General features: G+C 48.0%; 1 protein-coding gene across 1 annotated transcript in view; it reads right to left on the bottom strand.

The window, feature by feature from the left end:
• LOC140406962 (uncharacterized) overlaps positions 1 to 23,486 on the bottom strand; it is a 44,649-nt gene extending 21,163 nt beyond the window's left edge. Inside the window, exons 1-2 of the mRNA XM_072494789.1 lie at positions 23,468 to 23,486; positions 19,429 to 21,122 (exon numbers count right to left, since the gene is read on the bottom strand). Of these exons, the coding sequence (XP_072350890.1) occupies positions 19,429 to 20,763 (1,335 nt within the window). The 5' untranslated portion in view covers positions 20,764 to 21,122; positions 23,468 to 23,486. The remainder of the gene's footprint in view (positions 1 to 19,428; positions 21,123 to 23,467) is intronic.
• Positions 23,487 to 25,019: the final 1,533 nt, after the last annotated feature.

Here is a 25,019-nt window from a genome sequence, read left to right as displayed (position 1 = left end):
TCATCTAGGTATCTAAATCTTTACACCTGAAGTTAAGAAACTGTTTTACTAAGGGGGGCGTCACAATCAAATCCAGTGACCACCCATATGTACGTTGTGTCAGAGTGACGCTATTCATTCCAATCCCAGGAGACTGGGCTCCGGGTGAGCAATGGCGGACGGGCCTCCCACAATGCCGCACGATGGGTAAACCGCTCTATCCGCCGCACGGGCGGACAGCCCGGGACTGCATGAGGGGCAGCTGCGCATGTGCAGGATAGTGCTAATCCCATTGGCCAAATTGTCCGCGTTCCAAAGTCAAAAGTTCTTCCAGCGCCACGTGACATCGTTGCCCATTGTTTTCAGGCTGCCGGCAACCAATGGAAAATATTGGAGAACCGGAAGGACTCTGGTCCTCCAGCCAATCAGAGCGCGGTTTTGTCTGAACAAAGATTGACCTTCACACAGACTGAAACCTCCTTCTGTCTCCAACATCTGTGAGTAAAAGACTTTATTTTCTCTCCTTTCCATTCATTTTCTTATTCTGACCTTCAATTGGTGATTTGCAGCAATTGAAGGGGACGAAAGGGAATCGAGTCTGTATGTTAACCACATTTTTAGATGTGGAGATGCTGGCGTTGGACTGGGATGAGCACAGTAAGAAGTCTGGGACCTGGGATTCATGTCGCATTACATTCATCCCCCACCATCTGGCCTGCGAAATCCTACCAACTGTCGTGGCTTGAGACAATTCACACCTCTTTAACCTGGGGTTACCCCATCTCTGGATCTGTAAAGATTTAATCACCTGCTAATGCTCGTATTCCAAGCATTGTCTGGCACCTTTGAATCTGTCTATATATATATGTTTCTGGAACATACCTCTTCATTCACCTGAGGAAGGAGCAGCGCTCCGAAAGCTAGTGACATTGAAACAAACCTGTTGGACTTTAACCTGGTGTTGTCAGACTTCTTACTGCACATTTTTAGAGGCAGAACACATTTTTTAGAGGCAGTCTGGTAGCATAGTGGTTAGCATAGTTACTTCACAGCTCCAGGGTACCAGGTTCGATTCCCAGCTTGGGTTGCTGTCTGTGCGGAGTCCATACAGTCTCCCCGTTCCTGCGTGGGTTTCCTCTGGGTGCTCCGGTTTCCTCCCACAGTCCAAAGATGCAGAATCATAGAATTTACAGTCCAGAAGGAGGCCATTCAGCCCATCGAGTCTGCATCAGCCCTTGGAAAGGGGACCCTACCTAAGCCCACTCCTCCACCCTATCCCCGTAACCCAGTAATCGCATCAACTCTTTTTGGACACTAAGGGCAATTTATCATGGCCAATCCACCTAACCTGCACATCTTTGGACTGCGTGAGGAAACCGGAGCACCCGGAGGAAACCCACGCAGACACGGGGAGAACATGCAAACTCTGCACAGACAGTGACCCAAGCCAGGAATCGAACCTGGGACTCTGGAGTGGTGAAGCAATTGTGCTGACAACTGTGGTACCATGCTGCCGTGTCGGTTAGGTGGATTGGCCATGCTAAATTGCCCTTAGTGTCTAAAAAGATTAAGTGGGGGTTACTGGGTGACAGTTACGGGGACAGGGTAGAGACGTGGGCTTGAGTAGGGTGCTCTATGTAAGGACCGGTGCAGACTCGATGGGCCAAATGGCCTCCTTCTGCGCAGTAGATTCTATAGTTTTTAGTCCAGTAATATAGACATATATCTGTCTGAATCTCGATCCTGTACTGAAAGTGATAACTTTTGTACATTGTTTTTCCAGGATATTAGAAGAGGAAGAATTACAGACAGAAATCTCAAATGTCATGTCTCGATCTGATAAGATTCACTCGTTTCCTTGCGACCGGCATATCATCAGCCTTTGAAGGCGGGAAGGAGAAATGTTTTCTGTTCTGTCTGCTTCAAAAGATTTTAATCATCAGTGTGACTGGAAAAGCACCAAGACACACACACTCGAGTGAGTGTTCCAGTTCACTGACTGTGGAAAGAGCTTTAACTAATTAAAAAGCAGAAGAAATTTATCACATTCTTCACAGCGGGGAAAGACCGTACACGTGTTCTGTGTGTGGATGACATTTGAACTGATTGTCCAACCTGCAGAGTCACAAATGCATCCACATCATGAAGAAAGTGTGCAAATGTGGTGGCTGGGAAGGGTTTCAGATCTCCATCTGTGCTGGAAACGCATCGTCGCATTCACACCGGAGAGAGGCCGTTCACCTGCTCTCTATGTGGGAAGGGATTCACAGCCCCATCTAAGTTGGAAATTCTTTGCCGCAGTCACACTGGGGAAAGGCCGTTCACCTGTCCTCAATGTGGGAAGGGATCAGTCATTCATCCAACTTACAGACACACTGACGAGTTCATACTGGGGAGAGGCTCTTCACCTGCATTGAGTGTGGAAAAGAATTCAATCGGTCAACTTATCTACAGATACACAAGCGAGTTCACACCGGTGAGAGGCCATTCACCTGCTCAAGTTGTGGGCAGAGATTTAGGAATTCTTCCAACTTAGTTACACATCAGCGGGTACACACTGGGGAGGCCATCCGTCTGCTCTGAGTGTGGGAAGAGATTCAGTGATGTATCGGCCCTGCGGACACCAGCGAGTTCACACTGGGGAGGGGCCATTCACCTGCTCCATGTGTAAGCAGTGATTCACTCAGTCATCCAGCCTGCTTGTACACCAGGTCACTCACACTAATGAAAGACCCTTTAAATGCTCGGAATGTGGGAAGGGCTTCAAAAATGCTGCAGTTCTGAGGGTCCACCAGCGTATTCACACCGAGAACAAACCATTTAGCTGCTCTCACTGCGCAAAGAGATTTAAAATGTCGTCCGGCATTCTGAGACATCGGCGAGTTCACACCGGGGAGAGCCTGTTCACCTGCACGGAGTGTGGGAAGGGATTGACTCACTCACGCCACCTGCTGACACACCACGAGTTCACAAGTGATGACAATGGTTGGATTCAGATGCGCTTCTGCTTTCAATTGGAGAGACTGGAGGTGATGAAATTTCTCTCTTTAGTATGTAGGTTTATGAGGGTAGAGAATGGAGCCACTCGGAACCAGGCCATGCTGGCTCTGCGTAGAGTAAACCAGTCAGTTCTATTTCCACGTTCTATCCCTATATCTCTGCAGGTATATTTCCCTAAAGTACTGATCCAAGTTCCATTTATAACCATCCTGTCATCCAGGCTTCTCCCGGCCTCATAGGAAATGGGTTCCAGCTCATTACTACTCGGTTTAAATGCACACGAAGCTCAGAGTGCACAGGAGGCCATTCCGCCCAACCGGCTCATGCTTTGGCTGAGCTATCCAATTAAAACCATCACCCTGCAATTTTCCTGTCCGTTCAAGAATCTGTCCAGTTCCCTTTTGAAAGACAACAGTTGAAACTGCTTCTTGCGTTGTTTTCAGGCGCACATTCCAAATCACAACAACTCGCTGTGTTTTTAAGCAAATCATTCAGGACACAGTGTTTGGATTTTCACAAGAGTTTTCAAAATGGTGACAATTATATGGGTATCACAGAAATTGAAGAGTGAAATTTTATTAATCATCTTGATGAAGGAATTGAGTGTAATATATCTAATTCCTGGACAACTTAAAATTTTGCACATGACGTCCTAAAATGTTTCACAGCCAATGAAGTGTAATCACCGTTGTAATTTAGCAAACTGTATGTAGGCTTCGGTAATCAATCACTTAAATAACGTATTCGCTGTCATAAAGAACAAGGTCAAGGAAGCTAACATAGATGTATGTATTTTTAAAAATAATACCTAAATGTTCTGAGAAACAGCAGAGACACCAGATATTATTTAAACGAAGAGAATATTTCCTAATTTTAATAAACTGCATGACATCATATTCTGTCAAATTCTGTGTCAAGAATAAGGCTCATTGCTGAATCCATTCAAGATTAGTAAGAAAAAAAACTATTATTTTCCACAAATTGTTTTTTTGAACCATCGGATCTTATATTAACCAAATGTATTAATTGAAGATTAGTGTATTAATTAACTACTAGTCAACTCATCACCGCTCGTGGCTGTGCAGCCTCTATTGTGCCTGTAATGAAGCAGGACAGGACTATACGCATTTACAGAGATTTTAAAACAACCATCAATCCGTTTTTTTATGTGCGGATCAATACCTGCTACTGTTGATTGAGGTTTTGTTCATCGGCCTAGCAGGAGGACAGAAACTCAGTAAAATTTACCTATCGCAGGCTTACCTGCAAATGAATGTTGAGGCTGAATCTCCACATTTGCTCACCATTCTAAGAGAAGGCAGCTAAGAATGTGGAGGCTATCATGGAGGATCCATGATCAATGAATGTAACACAGTTAAGATCATTCCTCAGGTTAATTAACCAATATGAGAAATTTGATTCAAAACCCTGCTTAAACCATGACCTAATTTGTTGTGCATAAAACAGGCATAGCAATGGACAGCAGAGTGTGAAAAAGCACATCAGTCAGTTAAAGAAACACTGAAGTATTCAGGAGCGTTGGTCCATTTCAACCCAAAGTTACCACCACAACTTACCAATGATGTCTCGCCGTACGGTGTTGGGATGGTGGTGTCACACATACCACCTTCAGGGGAAGAAAGACCAATAGCTTCTGTCACATACCTTAACAAGTGCTGAATCAGATTACGTCCAGTTGGAGAAGGAGGCACTGAGTATTATTTATGGTGCGAGAAGATTTCACCAATATCTCTGTGGTCGTCACTTCACATTGCTAACGGCCCACAGGCCCTTAACTATTTTGGGCCACAAAAGGTTTTCCTTCATTAGCAGCAGGGAGACTTCAACCATGGTGTTACACATTGACTTTGCAGGGCCATACGAGGGGCACATGTTGATGGTTGTCATAGATACACACTCCAAATGGCCTGAGGTGGTCCTAATGAAATCAACTGCGGAACAAACCATCGAAAATCTCGATGTGATTTTCCCGCCAGATTTGGGACACTAGAACAAATTGTGAGTGATAATGGTCCACAATTCACAGCTCAGGAGTTTGAGAACTATCTAATGATGAGTGGTATCCAACGCTTAAAATCAGCACCTTACCACCCATCCACAAATGGTTCAGCCGAAAGGTTTGTCCAGTCCATGAAGATGCACTGAAAACCTTCAAGGACCAAGTTTCATTAAATTGCCGACTAAACAGTTTCTTGGCAACGTCTCGCAACACACACGACCACTCAGTTCCCCAGCTTTACTACGACTGAAGAGGAAGCTGAGAATGACATCTGATCAACATTTCCCCTGGAGACATCTGAGATAGTGGAACACAATCAGCAGTCACAAACCTGAAGAAGAGAAAGGAATCCCAAAAGATGCTTTTTTGGACAAGGAGAGCAGGTTTTGGTCTGCAGCTGCTCCACCAGCGAGAAGAGGGTCCCTGTAACTGTGTTGTCTGAAACTGGCCCTGTCTCCTACACTGTGCAAACTGAAGATGAGCGAGTGTGGAGACGACACAGATCAGTTGTTAGTGACACCCATCAATGTGCCAGTACCGTGTGAGCTAGAACTACCTCAGGATGAACCGCCATCCATACTACCCGATCATGTGACTGCGACTTCTGGTCAATCCGCAGAAACCGAGATTGCTGAAGAACCCCTTGCTGCTCCTAATCTTCTGTCTGCAAAAGAGACTATAACACCTTCCAGGGGATAGACATCTTCTGAAGACCAGGAGAGGACATCAAAGGGTCCGAAGAAACAAATCCCTTAAGTGAGCAGGCAACCAGTGCAGAATAGACACAGGCTAGATCGTCTTTTCTATTGACTGTATAATTCTTTGCCTGCCCTTGTGTATATGTTTTGATGATGATGTAAATGTAGTTTTTTTGATTGGATTGGATTTATTATTGTCACATGTATTAAGATACAGTGAAAAGTATTGTTTCTTGCATGCAGTATAAACAATGCATACCGTAAATAGGGAAGGAAGGAGAGACTGCAGAATATAATGTTACGTTGTCGCAAGATGTAGAGAAAAGATCAACTTAATACAGTGATGGGGCGTAACGTGGCCAAGTGGTTAGCACTGGGACTACGGCGCTGAGGACCCGGATTCGAATCCCGGCCCTGGGTCACTGTCCGTGTGGAGTTTGCACATTCTGTGCCTGCTTTGGTTTCACCCCCACAACCCAAAGATGTTCAGGTTAGGTGGATTGGCCACGCTAAATTGCCCCTTAATTGGAAAAATAAAATGGGGTACTCTAAATTTATTAAAAAAAATTTTTTTAAACGTAATACAGTGGTTGAAGCTTTCTTAACCGGCCGAATTTTACAGGGGTCGGTTCTACTCAGTTTTGTCCCGGGCGCTCAGACGTTCACTGAAGGCGCAGAATTTTAGGGCAGCCCGATTTTGTGTAGCAGCAAACACCAAAAGGTTCATAAGTGTAAATAGCATGTGGGATCAGCCAAACATGACCTCGGAAAAAGAGGAAAGAGAAAGGGAAGTGGAATGAGTCGGGTGATGGGTTAAATACATTCTGCATCCCAGTACCAAACTGTGGAGCAGGCTCCCCTCAATAAGTTCACAGCTGATCTGATTGTAACCTCAACTCCTCATTCCTACCGACCCCCCGATAACCTTTCACTCCCTTGCTTATCAAGAATCTATCCAGCACTGCCTTCAAGATGGTCAAATCGAGGATTTGGATTCTCACCAGCTGATTATGGGAGGGGGTGGTGTGGATTTCAATTGTATAAGGGAGCCAAGGTTGGATAGGTTCAGCCCTAATTTTCACAGTAACTTCATTGCAGCGTTAATGTCAGCCTACTTGTGACACTAATAAGACAGAGGAGCCGAATTAGGCCACTCGGCCCATCAAGTCTGCTCTGCCATTCAATCATGGCTGATATTTTCTCATCCCCATTCTCCTGCCTTCTCCCCATAACCCCTGATCCCCTTATTAATCAAGAACCTATCTATCTCTGTCTTAAAGACACTCAGTGATTTGGCTTTGATTGATAATGTCCAATTAAATTCGCTACCTTGATGGCGGGGCTTGTCCCAACCGGCCATGTCGTTGGTGTCCGAGGCACGTGGGCCTTCCCAAATGAGGAAAACTCAAATGCGGCAAAGAGTTCCACAGATTCACCACCTCTGGCTGAAGAAATTCCTCCCCACATTTGTTTTAAAGGATCGTCCCTTTAGTCTGAGATTGTGTCCTCTGGTTCTAGTTTTTCCTCCAAGTGGAAACATCCTCTCCATGTCCACTCTATCCAGGCCTCGCAGTATCCTGTACGTTTCAATAAGATCCCCCTGATCCTTCCAAACTCCAATGAGTACAGACCCAGAGTCCTCAACTATTCCTCATTCGATAAATAAAGGGTTGAGCAAGGTAAATGGGCTAAATGGCCGACTGCAGCTCCTATTTGTTCTGATCTCTGTGTCCAGGACAGGAAGCAGTGAGCAGGGATCTGTCAATCAGCCTGAATCAGCACCTTCAGGAGAATTGGGAGGGTGAATATTAGATACAGTGAGTGGAGGGAGAGTGTGTGGGACGGAGATTTACAGCTTTTGGGGAATGAGATATAAGAATGTTCCAGAGAAACTAGAACTGTCTGTTCGGAGTTTCTCTCCTGTACTGACAGAGATGTATTTTGTAAATTGTTTTTCCAGGATATGAGAAAAGGAGGAATTACGGTCAGAAATCCCAAACATCACATCTTGATCTGACAGAGTCACTTGATTCTTTGGGCACACACACCCGAGTGAGAGTGTTCCAGAGCACTGACTGTGGAAAGAGCTTCAACCAGTTACAGAGCTTCACAGTGGGGAGGGACTGTACACGTGGTCTCTGTATGAGTAAGGCTTCAATTGTCTAACCTGGAGAGACACAAGGAGACCCAAAACATGGAGAAACAGTGGAAATGCCGGGACTGTGGGAAGGGATTCAAAGCCCCATCTGCACTGGAAGCTCATCGGCGCATTCACACTGGGGGAGGCCATTCAGCTGCTCTCAGTGTGGGAAGAGATTCAATCAATCAGCCAGCCTGACGTCCCACCGGCGAGTTCACACGGAGGAGAAGCCGTTCACCTGCTCTCAGTGTGGGAAGGGATTCAGACATTTATCCACCCTGCGGAGACATCAGCCAGTTCACCCCGGGGAGTGAGCATTCACCTGCACTCAATGTGGGAAGGGATTCTGTGTTCCCTTGTACCTGCTGAGACACCAACAAGGTCACAAGTGATTACAGGGGTTGGATACTGCTGTTATTGTTGCTATTCTCAATTACACCCAGAACAGCATTGTGTTCATTCTGTCAGTTGGTCAATGGGGAGGGTCGGAGGGTTTCGTTCTGCTGGACTGGCCGGTCTCACGACTTTGCCTCCAGTGGGCTGATGCTCTTGAGCCTTGTGGCAAATATTTGGCTTCAAATTTCACAAGGATCACAGAGTGAAAGGGTGTTTGGAAGGTAGATGACAGATAGTTCCTGTTTCTATTTGGAACCCCAAAGCATGCAGGTTTAGATGAAGATAGGCTATGGTGGTTACATTGTGGTTACATGGTTCTGTCTCAGAAGGAAACGGTCAAGCTATGAGAGGCAAGTTGATTGGGAACTTACAATAAAATGTGTAATGATACATAGGCAATCGCATTTAAGGAATTATCACATATTTACATAAAATATAGATTCCTTTAAGAAACAAAAATCCAACAGGAATAGTGACGCAACCGTGGCTAACAAGAAAAATTAAAGATTCCATTAGGTCAAAGGAAGAGGCTCATTGATCGATTACAGATTTATTGCTTCACTGATTTATTGGTATCTTGAAGAATCGATGCAGTATAATTCTTAAATTCAGTATACATACAGACAGAAAATGGAATATTCACAATGCAAAGTCATTGTTTCAGATAAAAATATGAGAATTGCTGCACAGGAACTTAATATGTATCAGAATCTAACACGGTTTCTAGAAAAGTTGCATAAAAGCCCTCGTAATGAATAAAACATTGTTCTTCAAATACATCTAGTAATGAAAAAGTATCGCAGCCTGAGCAACAGAAACATTTACAAAATGTAGCAAAGGCTTAGCAACAAGCAAGGTTATTGCAGAACACCTTATCTTCAGAGGATTGGTACACGTGGCGGGAGCATGTAGATATTTAATTAATTTGATAGACATTAATGAATCTTAAGTAATGACCATTGCCTGGATGACAAATCATGTTCCATGTGACAGAGAGTTTTTTAAATAAATCAGGAAGCCTCAGCTGAGAATTTGAAACCAATCGGGGTTAGACCATTGACAAGAATTTATTTAAGAATAAAGTTTCATGATTAAAGTTTGTTCTGTATTCATGCTTTAAGAAATTCTGAACCATCTATTGATTTCCTAATATTTTCTTATGTTTTTGTTCAACTATCTTTATTATGTTTTGATGTATTCCTTGATCTGAATTTGATTTATTTTTATAGAAGAGAATCAAGGGGGATAATTAGCAATAAAGTTGTATTTTTGGACACCTCCAATCAACCAGATCTTGGGGTCATTTTTGAAGATAAAATACGAGATCTTATCACTCATATAGTTGCCAAAATAACTGGAACCCAGAGGATTGGGAACTTGTTCTAGAATTCAGCAAAGGAGGATCAAGAAACTCAAAGAGAAAATAGAATATGAGAGCAAACTGGCGAGAAACATAAAAACGACTGGAAAAGCTCCGATACTGTTAATAAATCCCCAAAAGCTGATGCTCTACATCCCAGAGTGTTGAAAGAGGCGGCTGTCGAGATAGTGGATACATTGGTGATCATCTTTCACAATTCTATAGATTCTGGAATGGTTCCTGCAGATTGGAAGGTGGTAAACATAACCCCACTATTTAATGAGGGAGAGAGAAAACAGGGAACCACAGACCCATTAGCCTGACATCAGAAGGAGGGAAAATGCTAAAATCTATTATAAAGGATGTGATAACATACGAATTAGGAGCAGGAGTAGGCCACTCGGCCCCTCGAGCCTGCTCCGCCATTCAATAAGTTCCCGGCTGATCTGATTGTAACCTCAAATCCACATTCCCGCCGACCCCACGATAACCTTTCACCCCCTTGCTTATCAAGAATCTATCCAATTGTGTCTTGAAAATATTCAAAGACTCTGCTTCCACTGCCTTTTGAGGAAGAGAGTTCCAAAGACTCCCAACCCTCTGCGAGAATAAAGTTCTCCTCTGCCTTAAATGGACAAGTTGTTACTTTTAAAGTTACTCCAATTTCTAGATTTTCACACAAGAGGAAACATCCTTTCCACATCCACCCTGTCAAGGCCCCTCAGGATCTGATACGTTTCAATCAAGTCACCTAAATTCCATCGGACACAAGCCCAGCCTGTCCAATCATTCCTCATAAGACCAGCCTCCAATTCCAGGTATGAGTCAGTAAATCTTCTCTGAACTACTTCCAACACATTGACATCATTCCTTAAATGAGAGCAATACTGTACACAGTGCTCCAGATGTGGTCTCACCAATGTCCTGTATAACTGAAGCACCACCTCCCTACTTTTGTATTCAATTCCCTTTGTGATTCATGCTCTTGGACACCCAGATCCCTCCGAGTCTCAGAGCTCTACAATCACTTACTACTCAGATCAGAAACTTTTTTATTCTTCTGGCAACATGGACAATTTCTCATTTTCTCACATTATTCTCCATTTGGCAGATCTTTTCCCACTCACGTAACCTACCTCTATCCTTTGTAGTCTCCTTATGTCCTCTTCATAATTTACTTTCCTACCTATCTTTATACCATCAGAGCAGGAGTTGGCCATTCAGCCCATCGAGCCTGCGCTGCCATTCAATACGATCATGGCTGATCATCCACTTCACGGTAGCACAGTGGTTAGCACAGTTGCTTCACAGTTCCAGGGTACCAGGTTCGATTCCCGGCTTGGGTCACTGTCTGTGCGGAGTTTGCACTTTCTCCCCGAGTCCGAGTGGGTTTCCTCCGGTTTCCTCCCACAGTCCAAAGATGTGCAGGTTAGGTGGATTGGCCATGCTAAATTGCCCTCAGTGTCCAAAAAGGTTGGGTGGGGTTACTCTGATAGGGTGGGGGTGCTCTTTCCAAGGGCCGGTTCAGACTCAATGGGCTGAATGGCCTCCTTCTGCATTGTAAATTCTATGATTCTATGATTCAATGTCTTTTTCCCCACACTATCTCCATATCCATTTGTGTTATTTTAAAAAATATATATTTTAATAAAGTTTTTCGATCAAAATTTTTTCCATTTTTACAACTTAGTAACAAAATGTACATTGACCGTTATTTAAATAATATATTAAACTAACAACAAATGAAGAAAAAAATAATAATACAGAAGAAGTAAATATAAACAACTAGCATAAAAAGAAAAAGAACAAAAAGCAAAACACAGAATAAACCCTCCCCCCTGGGTTGCTGCTGCTGTCTTTCCTGTTTTCCGTTATCGCTCCGCGAGATAGTCAAGGAACGGTTGCCACCGCCTGGTGAACCCCTGAGCCGATCCTCTTAGTGCATATTTTATTCGCTCCAGTTTTATGAACCCTGCCATGTTGTTTATCCAGGCCTCCACGCCCGGGGGCTTTGCTTCTTTCCACATAAGTAGAATCCTTTGTCGGGCTACTAGGGATGCAAAGACCAAAACGTCGGCCTCTCTCGCCTCCTGCACTCCCGGCTCTTCTGCAACCCCAAATATAGCTAACCCCCAGCCTGGTTTGACCCGGACCCCCACCACCTTTGAGATCACTCTTGCCACACCCACCCAGAACTCATGCAGTGCCGGACATGACCAGAACATGTGGGTGTGGTTCGCCGAGCTTCCCGAGCACCTCCCGCACCTATCCTCCACTCCAAAAAACCTGCTCAGTCTTGCTCCCCTCATATGCGCTCTGTGTAGAACCTTGAATTGGATCAGGCTAAGCCTGGCACACGAGGACGAGGAATTTACCCTACTTAGGGCATCTGCCCACAGCCCCTCCTCAATCTCTTCCCCCAGCTCCTCCTCCCATTTACCCTTCAGCTCCTCTACCATCGTCTCCCCCTCGTCTCTCATCTCCCTGTATATAATCGGACACTTTACCTTCACCAACCCATGCCCCCGAAATCACTCTATCCTGGATCCCTTGCGTCGGGAGCTGTGGAAATTCCCTCACCTGTTGCCTCGTAAATGCCCTCACTTGCATATATCAGAAAGCATTCCCTGGTGGCAACTTGTATTTTTCTACCAATGCTCCCAAACTCGCAAATGTCCCGTCCACAAACAAGTCCTTCAGCTTCCTAATTCCTGCTCGCTGCCAAGATTGAAATCCCCCATCTATCCTCCCCGGGACGAACCTGTGGTTGTTCCTTATCGGGGACCACACCGAGGCACCTGTCACTCCCCTATGTCGTCTCCACTGCCCCCAGATCTTCAAAGTCGCCACCACCACTGGGTTTGTGGTGTATCTTTTCGGGGAGAACGGTAACGGTGCCGTCGCCAGCGCTTTTAGACTTGTTCCCTTACAGGACGCCATCTCCAGCCTTTTCCACGCCGCCCCTTCTTCTTCCCTCATCCACTTACAAATCACAGACACATTGGCGGCCCAATAGTAGTCACTCAGACTCGGCAGTGCTAGTCCCCCTCTGTCCCTACTGCGCTGCAGGAACCCCTTCTTTACCCTCGGGGTCTTTCCAGCCCACACAAAGCTCATAATGCTCCTGTCTACTTTTTTGAAAAAGGCCTTTGTAATCAGGATGGGGAGGCACTGAAACTTAAAAAGAAACCTCGGGAGGACCACCATTTTAACCGCCTGTACCCTGCCCGCCAATGACAGGGGCACCATATCCCACCTCTTAAAGTCCTCCTCCATCTGCTCTACCAGTCGCGTCAAGTTAAGTTTATGCAAGGTTCCCCAGTTCCTGGCCACCTGAATCCCTAGGTATCGAAAATCCCTTGCTACTCTCCTCAGCGGCAGATCGTCTATCCCCCTGCCCTGTTCCCCGGGGTGCATCACAAAAAGTTCGCTCTTTCCCATATTTAATTTATATCCCGAGAACTCTCCAAACTCCCTGAGTATCTGCATTACCTCTGGCATCCCCTCTACTGGGTCCGCCACATATAGCAGCAAATCGTCTGCATATAATGACACCCGATGTTCCTCTCCTCCTCTGAGCACCCCCCTCCACTTCTTAGAGTCCCTCAGCGCTATGGCCAATGGCTCGATTGCCAATGCGAACAGTAATGGGGACAGGGGGCACCCCTGTCTTGTGCCCCTATGTAATCGGAAATAGTCCGACCGTTGCCTATTTGTAACCACGCTTGCCACCGGGGCCCCGTACAGGAGCTGAACCCATCTGATGAACCCCTCTCCAAACCCAAATCTCTTCAGCACCTCCCATAAGTAGTCCCACTCCACTCTATCAAATGCCTTCTCTGCATCCATCGCCACCACTATCTCCGCCTCCCCCTCCTGTGGGGGCATCATCACCCCCAGCAACCTTCGTATATTGGCATTCAATTGCCTCCCTTTAACAAACCCTGTCTGGTCGTCATGTACCACCCCTGGGACACAGTCCTCTATCCTTGTCGCCATCACTTTGGCCAGCAACTTGTCGTCTACACTTAGGAGAGAGATGGGCCTGTATGACCCGCACTGCAGCGGGTCTTTGTCTCGTTTCAGGATCAACGATATCGTCGCCTCCGACATTGTCGGGGGTAGTGTCCCCCTTTCCTTAGCCTCATTGAAGGTCCTCGTCAGAAGTGGGGCCAGTAGGTCCACATATTTCCTGTAAAATTTCACCGGGAACCCATCTGGTCCCGGGGCCTTTCCTGCTTGCATGTTCCCAATTCCTTTAATCACCTCCTCCACCTCAATCTGCGCCCCCAGACCTGCTACCTCCTGCTCCTCCACCCTCGGGAACTCCAGCTGGTCCAAAAGGTGTATCATTCCCTCTTTCCCCTCTGGGGGTTGGGACTTGTACAGCCTCTCATAAAATGACTTAAACACCTTGTTCACCCTCCCCGCTCTCTGCTCCATCCTTCCCGCCCCGTCTCTAACTCCTCCGATCTCTCTTGCCGCCCCCCTCTTCCTAAGTTGTTGGGCCAACAATCGGCTCGCCTTTTCCCCATATTCGTATTGTATCCCCTGTGCCTTCCTCCACTGCGTCTCCGCCTTACCCGTGGTCAGCAGGTCAAACTCCGTCTGTAGTCTCCGTCTTTCCCTGTATAGCCCTTCATCCGGGGCCTCCGCATATTGCCTATCCACCCTCAGAATCTCCCCAATCAGTCTCTCCCTTTCTTTACCCTCTTGTTTCCCCTTGTGGGCTCTTATGGAAATCAGCTCCCCCCTAACCACCGCCTTCATCGCCTCCCATACTACTCCCACCTGGACCGCTCCATCATCATTGACCTCTAGGTATCTTTCAATACATCCCCTCACCCTTCCACATACCCCCTCATCTGCCAGTAGTCCCATGTCTAGTCTCCAAAGTGGGCGCTGCTCCTTCTCCTCTCCTAGATCCAGATCCACCCAATGTGGGGCGTGATCTGAAATGGCTATAGCCGAGTATTCCGTTCCTGCCACTTTCGGGATCAGCGCCCTTCCCAGGACAAAAAAGTCTATCCGGGAGTATACTTTATGGACGTGGGAGAAGAAGGAAAACTCTTTACCCATTGGTCTGGCAAATCTCCACGGATCTGTTCCTCCCATCTGCTCCATAAATCCCTTAAGCACCTTGGCCGCTGCCGGCCTTCTTCCGGTCCTGGATCTGGACCGGTCCAGCCCTGGGTCCAGCACCGTGTTGAAGTCCCCCCCCCATTAACAAGTTTCCCATCTCCAGGTCCGGGATACGTCCCAACATACGCTTCATAAAACCCGCGTCATCCCAGTTCATGGCATATACGTTCACCAGCACCACCGCCTCACCTTGCAATCTGCACTCACCATCACGCACCTGCCCCCACTATCCACCACTATGGTCTTAGCCTCAAACGATACCCGTTTCCCCACCAGTATTGCCACCCCTCTATTTTTCGCATCTAAGCCTGAGTGGAATACCTGTCCCACCCATCCTTTCCTTAATCTGGCCTGATCCGCCAATTTCAGGTGCGTCTCCTGAAGCATAACCACATCCGCCTTCAGTCTCTTTAAGTGCGTAAATACCCTTGCTCTCTTAATCGGCCCATTCAAACCACTCACGTTCCACGTGATCAACCGGGTTGGGGGGCCCTTTACCCCCCCCCCCCCTCGTCGACTAGCCATCCCCTTTTTTAAACCAGCTCCTCACCCGGGTCCCACGCACCCGTCTGTCCCCCAGACGGCGCCCTCCCGTCCCGACCACCCCATCTCGTATCAGCTCCCCCCTACCCTCAGCAGCAGCAACCCAGTTAATTCCCCCCCCCCTTGCCGGCTAGATTCCCCTCTAGCTTGATTGCTCCCCCCATATTGCTTCCGGGAGCCAGCAAACTCTGGCTGACCTCGGCTTCCCCCGTTTATCCTTGGCCTCCCTGCGTGTGAGGCCCCTTCCTTCCTGCGCCCATTTTGCCCGCCGCAATTTCCATATCGCGGGAAAAAACCCGCGCTTCCCTTGCGGCCCCGCCCCTAATGGCGCAGTTCCCTTGTTCCCCTTCCCCACCGGCACCCACATTTCTTCGTGTGTGTCCCCTCGGGGGGGGGGGGGGGAAATTCCCCCGTCTAACATTGTTACAGATTAGCCCTCCCCTCTCCCCACTTTACATTTCTGTGCCACCACCTCGCTACCTCTTTCCAAACATCAATTCCTCAAGTCTAGTCCAATTTCTCTTCTTGAATAAATGTCCATGCCTCCTCTGCCGTCTCGAAGAAGTGGTGTTTGCCCTGGTGTGTGACCCACAGTCTTGCCAGTTGCAGCATTCCGAATTTTACTTTCTTCCTGTGGAGCACCGCCTTGGCCCGATTAAAACTCGCCCTCCTTCCCGCCACCTCCGCACTCCAATCTTGATATACGCGTATCACCGCGTTCTCCCACCTGCTACTCCGTGTCTTCTTAGCCCATCTCAGGACCATCTCCCTGTCCTTGTAGCGGTGGAACCTCACCATTATTGCTCGCGGTGTTTCCCCTGCCTTTGGTCTTCTCACGAGGACCCGGTACGCTCCCTCCACTTCCAGGGGGCCCGTCGGGGCCTCAGCTCCCATTAAAGTATGGAGCATCGTACTCACATACGCCCCAACATGAGCTCCCTCTGTCCCTTCGGGAAGACCCAAAATCCTTAGATTCTTCCTCCTCGAGCTGTTCTCCAGGGCTTCCAGCCTTTCTATGCATCTCTTGTGAAGTTCCTCGTGCGTCTCCGTCTTCACCACCAAACCCTGTATCTCGTCTTCGTTCTCGGCTGCCTTTGCCTTCACTCCACGGAGCTCCATCGCCTGGATCTTTTGTGTCTCCTTCAATCCCTCGATTGCCAGTAACATCGGCGCCAGCAGCTCTTTCTTGAGCTCCTCCACACATCGTCGGAGGAACTCCTGCTGTTCTGGGCCCCATACCATCTGGGCTCCCTCAGCCGCCATCTTGCTTCTCCCTTCTCTTCTCGGCCGCTGCTCCAGAGGATCCTCCGCAATCTGGCCACTACTGTTGTTTCTTTCCATCCACACCCGGGGGGGACTCCTTTCTTTGTCACCTCCATAAGACCATAAGACATAGGAGCGGAAGTAAGGCCATTCAGCCCATCGAGTCCACTCCGCCATTCAATCATGGCTGATTTCAACTCCATTTACCCGCTCTCTCTCCATAGCCCTTAATTCCTCGAGAAATCAAGAATTTATCAACTTCTGTCTTAAAGACACTCAACGTCCCGGCCTCCACCGCCCTCTGTGGCAATGAATTCCACAGACCCACCACTCTCTGGCTGAAGAAATTTCTCCTCATCTCTGTTCTAAAGTGACTCCCTTTTATTCTAAGGCTGTGCCCCCGGGTCCTAGTCTCCCTGCTAATGGAAACAACTTCCCTACGTCCACCCTATCTAAGCCATTCATTTTCTTGTAAGTTTCTATTAGATCGCCCCTCAACCACCTAAACTCCAATGAATATAATCCCAGGATCCTCAGGTGTTCATCATATGTTAGGCCTACCATTCCTGGGATCATCCGTGTGAATCTCCGCTGGACCCGCTCCAGTGCCAGTATGTCCTTCCTGAGGTGTGGGGCCCAAAATTGCTCACAGTATTCTAAATGGGGCCTAACTAATGCTTTATAAAGCTTCAGAAGTACATCCCTGCTTTTATATTCCAAGCCTCTTGAGCTGAATGACAACATTGCATTTGCTTTCTTAATTACGGACTCAACCTGCAACCTCACACTGGGTTTGGCCGTAAAGAATTTCCGTTGGGGCTCCCGATAGGAGCCCAAAAGTCCGTTAAAACGGGAGGTGCCGAAACGTGCGGCTTAGCTGGTCATCGCCGCAACCGGAAATCTCCATTTGTGTTATTGATATTTAGAAATCTGCCTTTGGGTGGCATGGTGGCCCAGTGGATAGCACTGTTGTCTCACGGCACCAAGAACCTGAGTTCGATCCTGGCCCCGGGTCACTGTCCATGTGGAGTTTGCACATTCTCCTAGTGACTTGTGGGTCTCAGATCCACAACCGAACTTGATGTGCAGCATTGGTGAATTGGCCACGCTCCACTGCCCCTTAATTAGAAAAAAATAATTTATTAAACAAAGAAACAGAAATCTGTCAGTCTCTGCTTTAAACACACTCAGTGACTGAGCTCCCACAGCCCTCTGGGGTAGAGAATTCCAAAGATTCACAACCCTCTGAGTAAAGAAATGTCTCCTCCGAGACCAATCCTAAGTGCATTCCCCCTTAGTTTGAAATTGTGTCCCCTGGTTCCAGATTCCCCAACCAGGGGAAACATCTCACCTGCATCTTCCCTGTCTATTTCTTTATGGATTTTGTAAGTTTCAATGAAATCCCCTCTCATTCCTTGAAACTCCAAAGAAAAGAGGCCTAGTTTCCCCAATCTCTCTTCATAGGACAGTCCTGCCAAACCCGGAACAAGTCTGGTGAAACTTTGTTGCTGTTCCACTGTGGCAATACCTTTCCTAAGGTAAGGGGAGTAAAACTGCACACATTACTCCAGCTGTGGTCTAAGCATTTCATAATGATCGATGTCATTGAGGCACATTGCCTGGTTCTTCTTTGGCACTGGTATGATGGTGGTCTTCTTGAAGCAGGTGGGAACCTCAGAACGGAGTAGGGAGAGGTTGAGGATGTCCGCGAACACACCCGCCAGTTGGTCCGCACAGGATCTGGGTGCATGGCAGGGATCCCGTCAGGACCTGTCGCTTTCCGAGGGTTCACTTTCAAGAAGGCCAATCTGACTTCGGAGGCTGTGAAGGTGGGCATGGGCGTGTCCAGGGCTGCTGGGGCAGATGACAGAGGTTTGTTGGTTTCCTGCTCGAAATAAGCATAGAATGCATTGCGTTTGTCAGGAAGGGGTGCACTGTTGCTAAAGATTCTACTCGGCTTTGCTTTTTAGCGCATTATGTTGTTTAAGCCTCGCCACAATCGATGAGAGTCCATGATTCTCGCTTAGTCTGGACAACTCTTCTGTTGTCGCTTGGCATCCCTGTTGGCTTTGCAGGGGTTCCTAGATCTTTTTGTATAGGTCACGGTTGCCTGTCTTGAATGCCTCAGACGTGGCCTTCAGTCGGGAGTGAATCTCCCGATTAAACCATGGTTTCTGGTTGGGTAACGTACGTACTACCTTCTTTGACACACAATCCTCCACACACTTGCTGAAGTCTGTGATGGTGCTGGCATACTCGTTTAGGTTAACTGCCGAGTTCTTGAATATGGACCAGTCGCATCGGAGCTCTTCTGTTGCCTCAGACCAGCATTTGCACAACTTTCATAACCAGATTCTCCAGCTTAAGTTTCTGCTTGTACGCCAGGAGAAGGAGCACCATCTTGTGGTCCGATTTTCCAGCAGTGCAGTCAGGGGATGGATCATCAGGCGCCCTTGATGTTTGTGTGGCAGTGGTCAAGGATGTTGGGGCCCCTGTTGGGACAGGAGATGTGTTGGTGGAATTTTGGCAGTACACTCTTGAGGTTGGCCTGGTTAAAGTCCCCGGCCACGATGAACAAGGCCGCCGGGTATTCTGCTTCATTGTTATTTATAGCGGTTACAATTCATCAAGCGCCTTCTTCACTTCCGCCTGGGGTGGGATGTAGACCGCCGTGATGATGGCAGAAGTGAACTCCGTGGAAGGTAGTATGGACAGTACTTCACAGTCGGGTATTCCAGATCCGGGGAGCAGTAGTTCGTCAGGGTCGCCACATCCGAGCACCAGGAGTTGACGAGGAGACAAACCCCTCCACCCACTCCAGGTTTAGTCCTGGATGTGATTAACAGCAGGAATAACAGCAGAATCCAACCCGTCATCACTTGTGAACCCTTTGGTGTCTCAGCATGTTGGACGACTGAGTGAATCCCTCCCCACAGTGAGTGTAGGGGATTGGCTTCCTTTCAGTGTGAACTCGCTGGTGTCTCCGCAATGTGGGTGATGTTTGAAATCTCTTTGTGCAGTGAGAGCAGCTGAACAGTTTCTCCTCAGTGTGAATGCGCTGGTGCAACATCAGTACCCGAGAGCTTTTAAACCCACTCCCACAGTCGGAGCATTTAAAGGGTCTCTCATTGGTGTGAGTGACATTGTGTTTCAGCAGGTTGGATAATTGAGCAAATCCCTTATCACACACAGTGCAGATGAACGGCTTCTCCCCGGTGTGAACTCTCTGGTGTCTCTGCAGGCTGGACAACCGAGTGAATCCCTTCCCACAGTCAGAGCAGGTGAACGGCCTCTCCCCGGTGTGAACTCGTTCGTGTTGCCGGAGGCTGCCAATGTCAGTGAATCCCTTTTCACACTGAGAGCAAGTGAAAGACCTCTCTCCAGTGTGAACTCGTTCGTGTCTCCGCAGGCTGCCAATGTCACTGAATCTCTTTTCACACTGAAAGCAGGTGAAAGGCCTTTCTCCAGTGTGAACTCGTTCGTGTCTCCGCAGGCTGCCAATGTAATTGAATCTCTTTTTACACTGAGAGCAGGTGAAAGGCCTCTCCCCAGTGTGAACTCGTTCGTGTCTCCGCAGGCTGCCCATTTCAGTGAATCCCTTTTCACACTGAGGGCAGGTGAAAGGCCTTTCTCCAGTGTGAACTCGTTCGTGTCTCCGCAGGCTGCCAATGTAATTGAATCTCTTTTTACACTGAGAGCAGGTGAAAGGCCTCTCTCCAGTGTGAACTCGTTCGTGTTGCCGCATGTTGCCAATAACATTGAATCTCTTTTCACACTGAGGGCAGGTGAAAGGTCTCTCTCCAGTGTGAACTCGTTCGTGTTTCCGCAGGCTACTAATGGCAGTGAAATCCTTTTCACACTGAGAGCAGGTGAAAGGCCTCTCCCCAGTGTGAACTCGTTCGTGTTTCCGCAGGTTGCCAATGCCATTGAATCTCTTTTCACACTGAAAGCAGGTGAAAGGCCTCTCTCCAGTGTGAATTCGTTCGTGTGTCCGCAGATTGCTAATGTTAGTGAATCCCTTTTCACACTGAGAGCAAGTGAAAGGCCTCTCCCCAGTGTGAACTCGTTCGTGTCTCCGCAGGTTGCTAATGTCAGTGAATCCCTTTTCACACTGAAAGCAGGTGAACGGCCTCTCTCCGGTGTGACTGCGTTGATGCCTTTCCAGCCCGTACGAGCCTTTGAACCCCTTCCCACAATCCTCACATTTCCATGGTTTCTCCATGGTCCGGGTGATCTTGCATCTCACCACGTTGGACGATCAGTTGAAGCCTCGTCCACACACAGAACACCTATATAGTCTCTCCCTGCTGTGAATGGTGTAGTATTTTTTCAGGCTGTGTCACTGGTTAAAGCTCTTTCCACAGTCAGTGCTCTCTAACAGTCTTACACGGGTGTCTGTGTGTGTCTCAGTGCTTTTCCAGACACACTGATGTTTAAAATCTCTTGAAGCAGACAGAATAGACAAACATTTCTCCTTCTAGATTCAAAGGCCAATGATCCCAAGAATGGAGTGACTCAGTCAGTTCTTGACGTGATATTTAGTTTGAGATCTCGGCCTCAAACTCCTCTTGTTCGAACTTCCTGCAAACAGATTTTACAATAGTAATCATTGTTAGTACAGGACAGAAACTCAGAACAGACAATTCTAGTTTCTATCGAACATTCTTTCCTCTCTCTTTCCCTGAAATGCTCTAAATCTCAATCCCACACACTCTCCCTCCATTCTCACTCTGCTGTATCTAATATTCCCCCTCCCAATTCTCCTGAAGGTGCCGATTCAGGCTGATTGACAAATCCAAGCTCACTGCTTCCTACCCTGGACAGAGAGACCTATATTCACTTACTTTCCCTCCCAATTTTCCTGAAGGTGCTGATCAACAAATCTAAACTCACTAAAACCTGTACAAGAGTAGAGAATCTCCATATAAATACATTTACTGATTAGAGATAGGGAAATTCTGAGGAAGAACTTTATTTAGTCATGGAGTGGTCATGACAGGGAACTCACTACCCACAAGGGTTGTGGAAGTCGAGATGATCAATAATTCAAAATAATATATGAAGAAAATAAGCTTTCAGGGGAACAGGGATATCGAGGGGGAATGGGACTGACTGGATTGCTGTACAGAGAGTCAGCATTGACTTGAGTTCCCAAATGGATTCCATAAGTGCTGCAATGACTGTATGACTGGAAATATATAACGTAGGTAGAACTAATAATACATGTATTTCATTACAGAACCATCAATAATATATCTAATACATTCCATACAACACTAGATATATCTCTGTGCAATATAACATTTTTAAAAATTCATTTACGGGATGTGAGAGTCGCTGGTTCAGCCAGCATTTATTGCCCATCCCTAGTTGCCCTTCAGAAGGTGGTGATGAGTTGCCTTCTTGAACCGCTGCAGTCCTTGAGTTATAGGTACACACCCTGTGCTGTCAGGGAAGGAGTTACAGGATGTCGCCCCAGCAACAATGAAGGAAGGGCGATATATTTCCAAGTCTGTCTGGTGAGTGACTTGGAGGTGAACCTCCAGGTAGTGGGGTTCTCAACTATCTGCTGCTCTTGGCCTTCTAGATAGTAGTGGTTGTGGGTTTGGAAGGTGCTGTCGGAGGAACCTTGGTGACTTACTGCAGTGTATCTTGTCGATGGTATACACGGCTGCCACTGTTCGTCGGTGGTGGAGTGTTTGAATATTCATGGAATGTGGAGCAGTCAAGCGGGCTGCTTTGTTCTGGATGGTGTAGAGCAGCATGTTGGAGCTGCACTCAACCAGGCAAGTAGTGATTATTCTGTTACATGCCTGACTTGTGCCTTGTAGATGGTGGAGAGGCTTTGGGGGTCAGGAGGTGTGTTACTCGCTGTAGCCTTTGGCCTGCCCTGGTGGCCACCATATTAATATGGCTAGTCCAGTTCAGTTTCTGATCAATGATAACCCTCAGGATGTTGGTTGTGGAGGATTCACCAATGCTAATGTCAAGGGGCAGTGGTTAGATCCTCCTTCGTAGGAGATGGTCGTTGCCTGGCGCTTGTGTAGCACAAATGTGATTTGCCACTTATCAGCCAACATCTGGATACTGTGCAGGACATGCTGCATTTGGACATGGACTGCTTCATTATCTGAGGAGTCATGAATGGTGCTAAAGATTGTGCAGTCATCCACAAACATCCCCACTTCTGGCCTTATGATGAAAGGTAGGTCATTGATGAAGCAGCTAAAGATGGTTGGGCCTAGGAGTGTGCCCTGAGGAACTCCTGGAGCTGAGATGATTGACCTCCAACCACTACAACCATCTTTTTTTGTGCCAGGTATGACTCCAACCAGCGGAGAGTTTCCCCCGATTCCCACTGACTCCAGTTTAGCTGGGGCTCCTTGATGCCATAGTCGGTCAAATGCTGCCCTGATACCAAGGGCAGTCACTCTCACCTCTGGCATTCAGCTCTTTTGTCCATGATTGAACCAAGGCTGGAATGAGGACAGGAGCTGAGTGACCCTGGTGGAACCCAAACTGAGCGTCCGTGAGCAGGTTTTGCTGAGTAAGTACCACTTGATAGCGCTGTTAATGACCCCTTCCATCACTTTGCTGATGGTGGAGAGTATTCCGACAGGAAAGTAATTGGTTTGGTTTGTCCTGTTTACTGTTCCCTTTAATGTCAGCCATCTCCTGGGGAAACCAGCCCTTTAAATGTGAACATTAGGAAAGAGACCATCATTTTAGCCAGACAAATAAATGTGTCAAGCTGAGGGAGCAAAGGATGTCAATGTCTTTCAGAGAGAGAGACCTGGGCCAAGCTTTTCAGAGTCTGCACCCTCCCTGGATTGACTTCCTTTCCCTTCAGTTGCTGCAAGTGACCAATTGAAGGTCAGAATGAGACAAGAAATGGAAAGGGGGAGAAAAGAAAGTGTTTTACTCACAGATGTTGGAGACAGGAGGACATTTCAGTCTGTGTGAAGCCCAATCTCCTTTCACATGAAGCCCGCGCTGATTGGAGGACCAGCGTCCTTCCGGTCCTAACTCTATCCATTAGCCAACACCTCACAGGAAGGTCAGGGGCTGGGCTTTCCTCCACACATGCGCAGCTTCCCCTCACCCTTGGACATGCGCAGTACCTGATCACCCGCCCGTGCGGCGGATAGAGCGGGTTCCCCAGCGCGGGGGATTGTGGGAGCTACGGCCGACACTGTCCAAACTCCTGGGGTGAAAAGTGGAGGAGGCTTGGGCGGTTGTGTGCGAGCTTGGTGTCCGCCCCCGGGCCGATTCGAAAGGCAGGCCGCCTCTGGGAGCTTCCTGGATGGGGTGAAACAGCAACTCGGCGCCCATTGCTCCTGGTCCCCGAGGGAAGGGGAGAAGACCGGTTTTGGAGTACTGCGACCAGTCGTGTTTCAAGTCAGCGGTTGAGCTGCGGAGACGCTGCTTTGGACTGCGAGGTTTGCTGTCGGCGGGTTTGAGTTCGCCCAATGGAGGACAAAGGAATGGAGGAAGGATGGCAGCTGGATAGGCTGCTGGAAATGGCGGGTCAGAACCGGGAGTGGATACCCGATGGGCGGCCCGCGGCCTGCAGCCGGGGTGGGTTGCTGCCGTTCCTGGGGTCTCCAGGGGTTCGGCCCCCCTGGACGCCCTGTGGGCGGTTGGGACTGACTCTGGGACTTTCTTCCCTGTTGTCGACTGTTGCCAACATTGGAGCGACTCTGGCCGCTGCCATTGGAGGACTTTGAGGACATGTTGTTCCTTGTGAAATTTCGGCTGGAGCGCTGGGGTCATGATGTGGAACGTGCAAAATTAATGGACTCTTTTTTTATGGACTTTTCTATGAGTACTAAGGGATTTTGTTTTCATGTTTTCTTTGCTTTCGTTTTCTTTAGCAGCCTATGACATTCAACTCATTTCGGGTTTCCCTGAAATGGTAATTAGTAATTGTGGTGGAACGCTAGTTGGTGCAAAACTGCTCTCCCTCCGAATGGTCCCGAGCCTTTGGGCGGGGTCCACAGGAGGGGGGAACCCTCTCTCCTCCGCTGCGCCTGGGTCTGGCTCTCCGGTGGTCTGTGCTCTTAGCGAGGAGGGGCCTTTCCCCCGGGGTGTCGGCTGCAGGGCGGGGTGAACGGGGGTGGGTGAGCGGGGATTAGTGTTCGGTGATTGATTCTATCCTGTTAAATCTTTTCTGGGGTGAATTGAGGCCTGGTGCCTGATGATTGGGTTTGATATGACACTGTTAAAATGTATCGAGGCCCTGTGGGTCATACTTGTTTCCGAAGCGGCCGTATTGTATCGGGGCCTTGTGCCTCGCGACTGCTTGTCTTATGTGTTTAGAGGCCGTTACCTCGAAATGTACTCGTGTCTTGTGGTTTTTTTGTTCCTTTTTTCTTTGGAATGGTCGTTGGGTTTCGAGGCCTTGTGCCTCACGACTGTTCGTGTTATGTGACTGTCCGATTGTTACTTGAACTATGTGTAGGGCCTGTGCCTTGTGGC

Source organism: Scyliorhinus torazame, unplaced genomic scaffold (genome assembly GCF_047496885.1).
Source record: "Scyliorhinus torazame isolate Kashiwa2021f unplaced genomic scaffold, sScyTor2.1 scaffold_1062, whole genome shotgun sequence".
Taxonomy (NCBI): domain Eukaryota; kingdom Metazoa; phylum Chordata; class Chondrichthyes; order Carcharhiniformes; family Scyliorhinidae; genus Scyliorhinus; species Scyliorhinus torazame.
The sequence above is the reverse complement of the archived record's forward strand: the minus strand, read 5'-3'. Positions and strand labels throughout refer to the sequence as shown.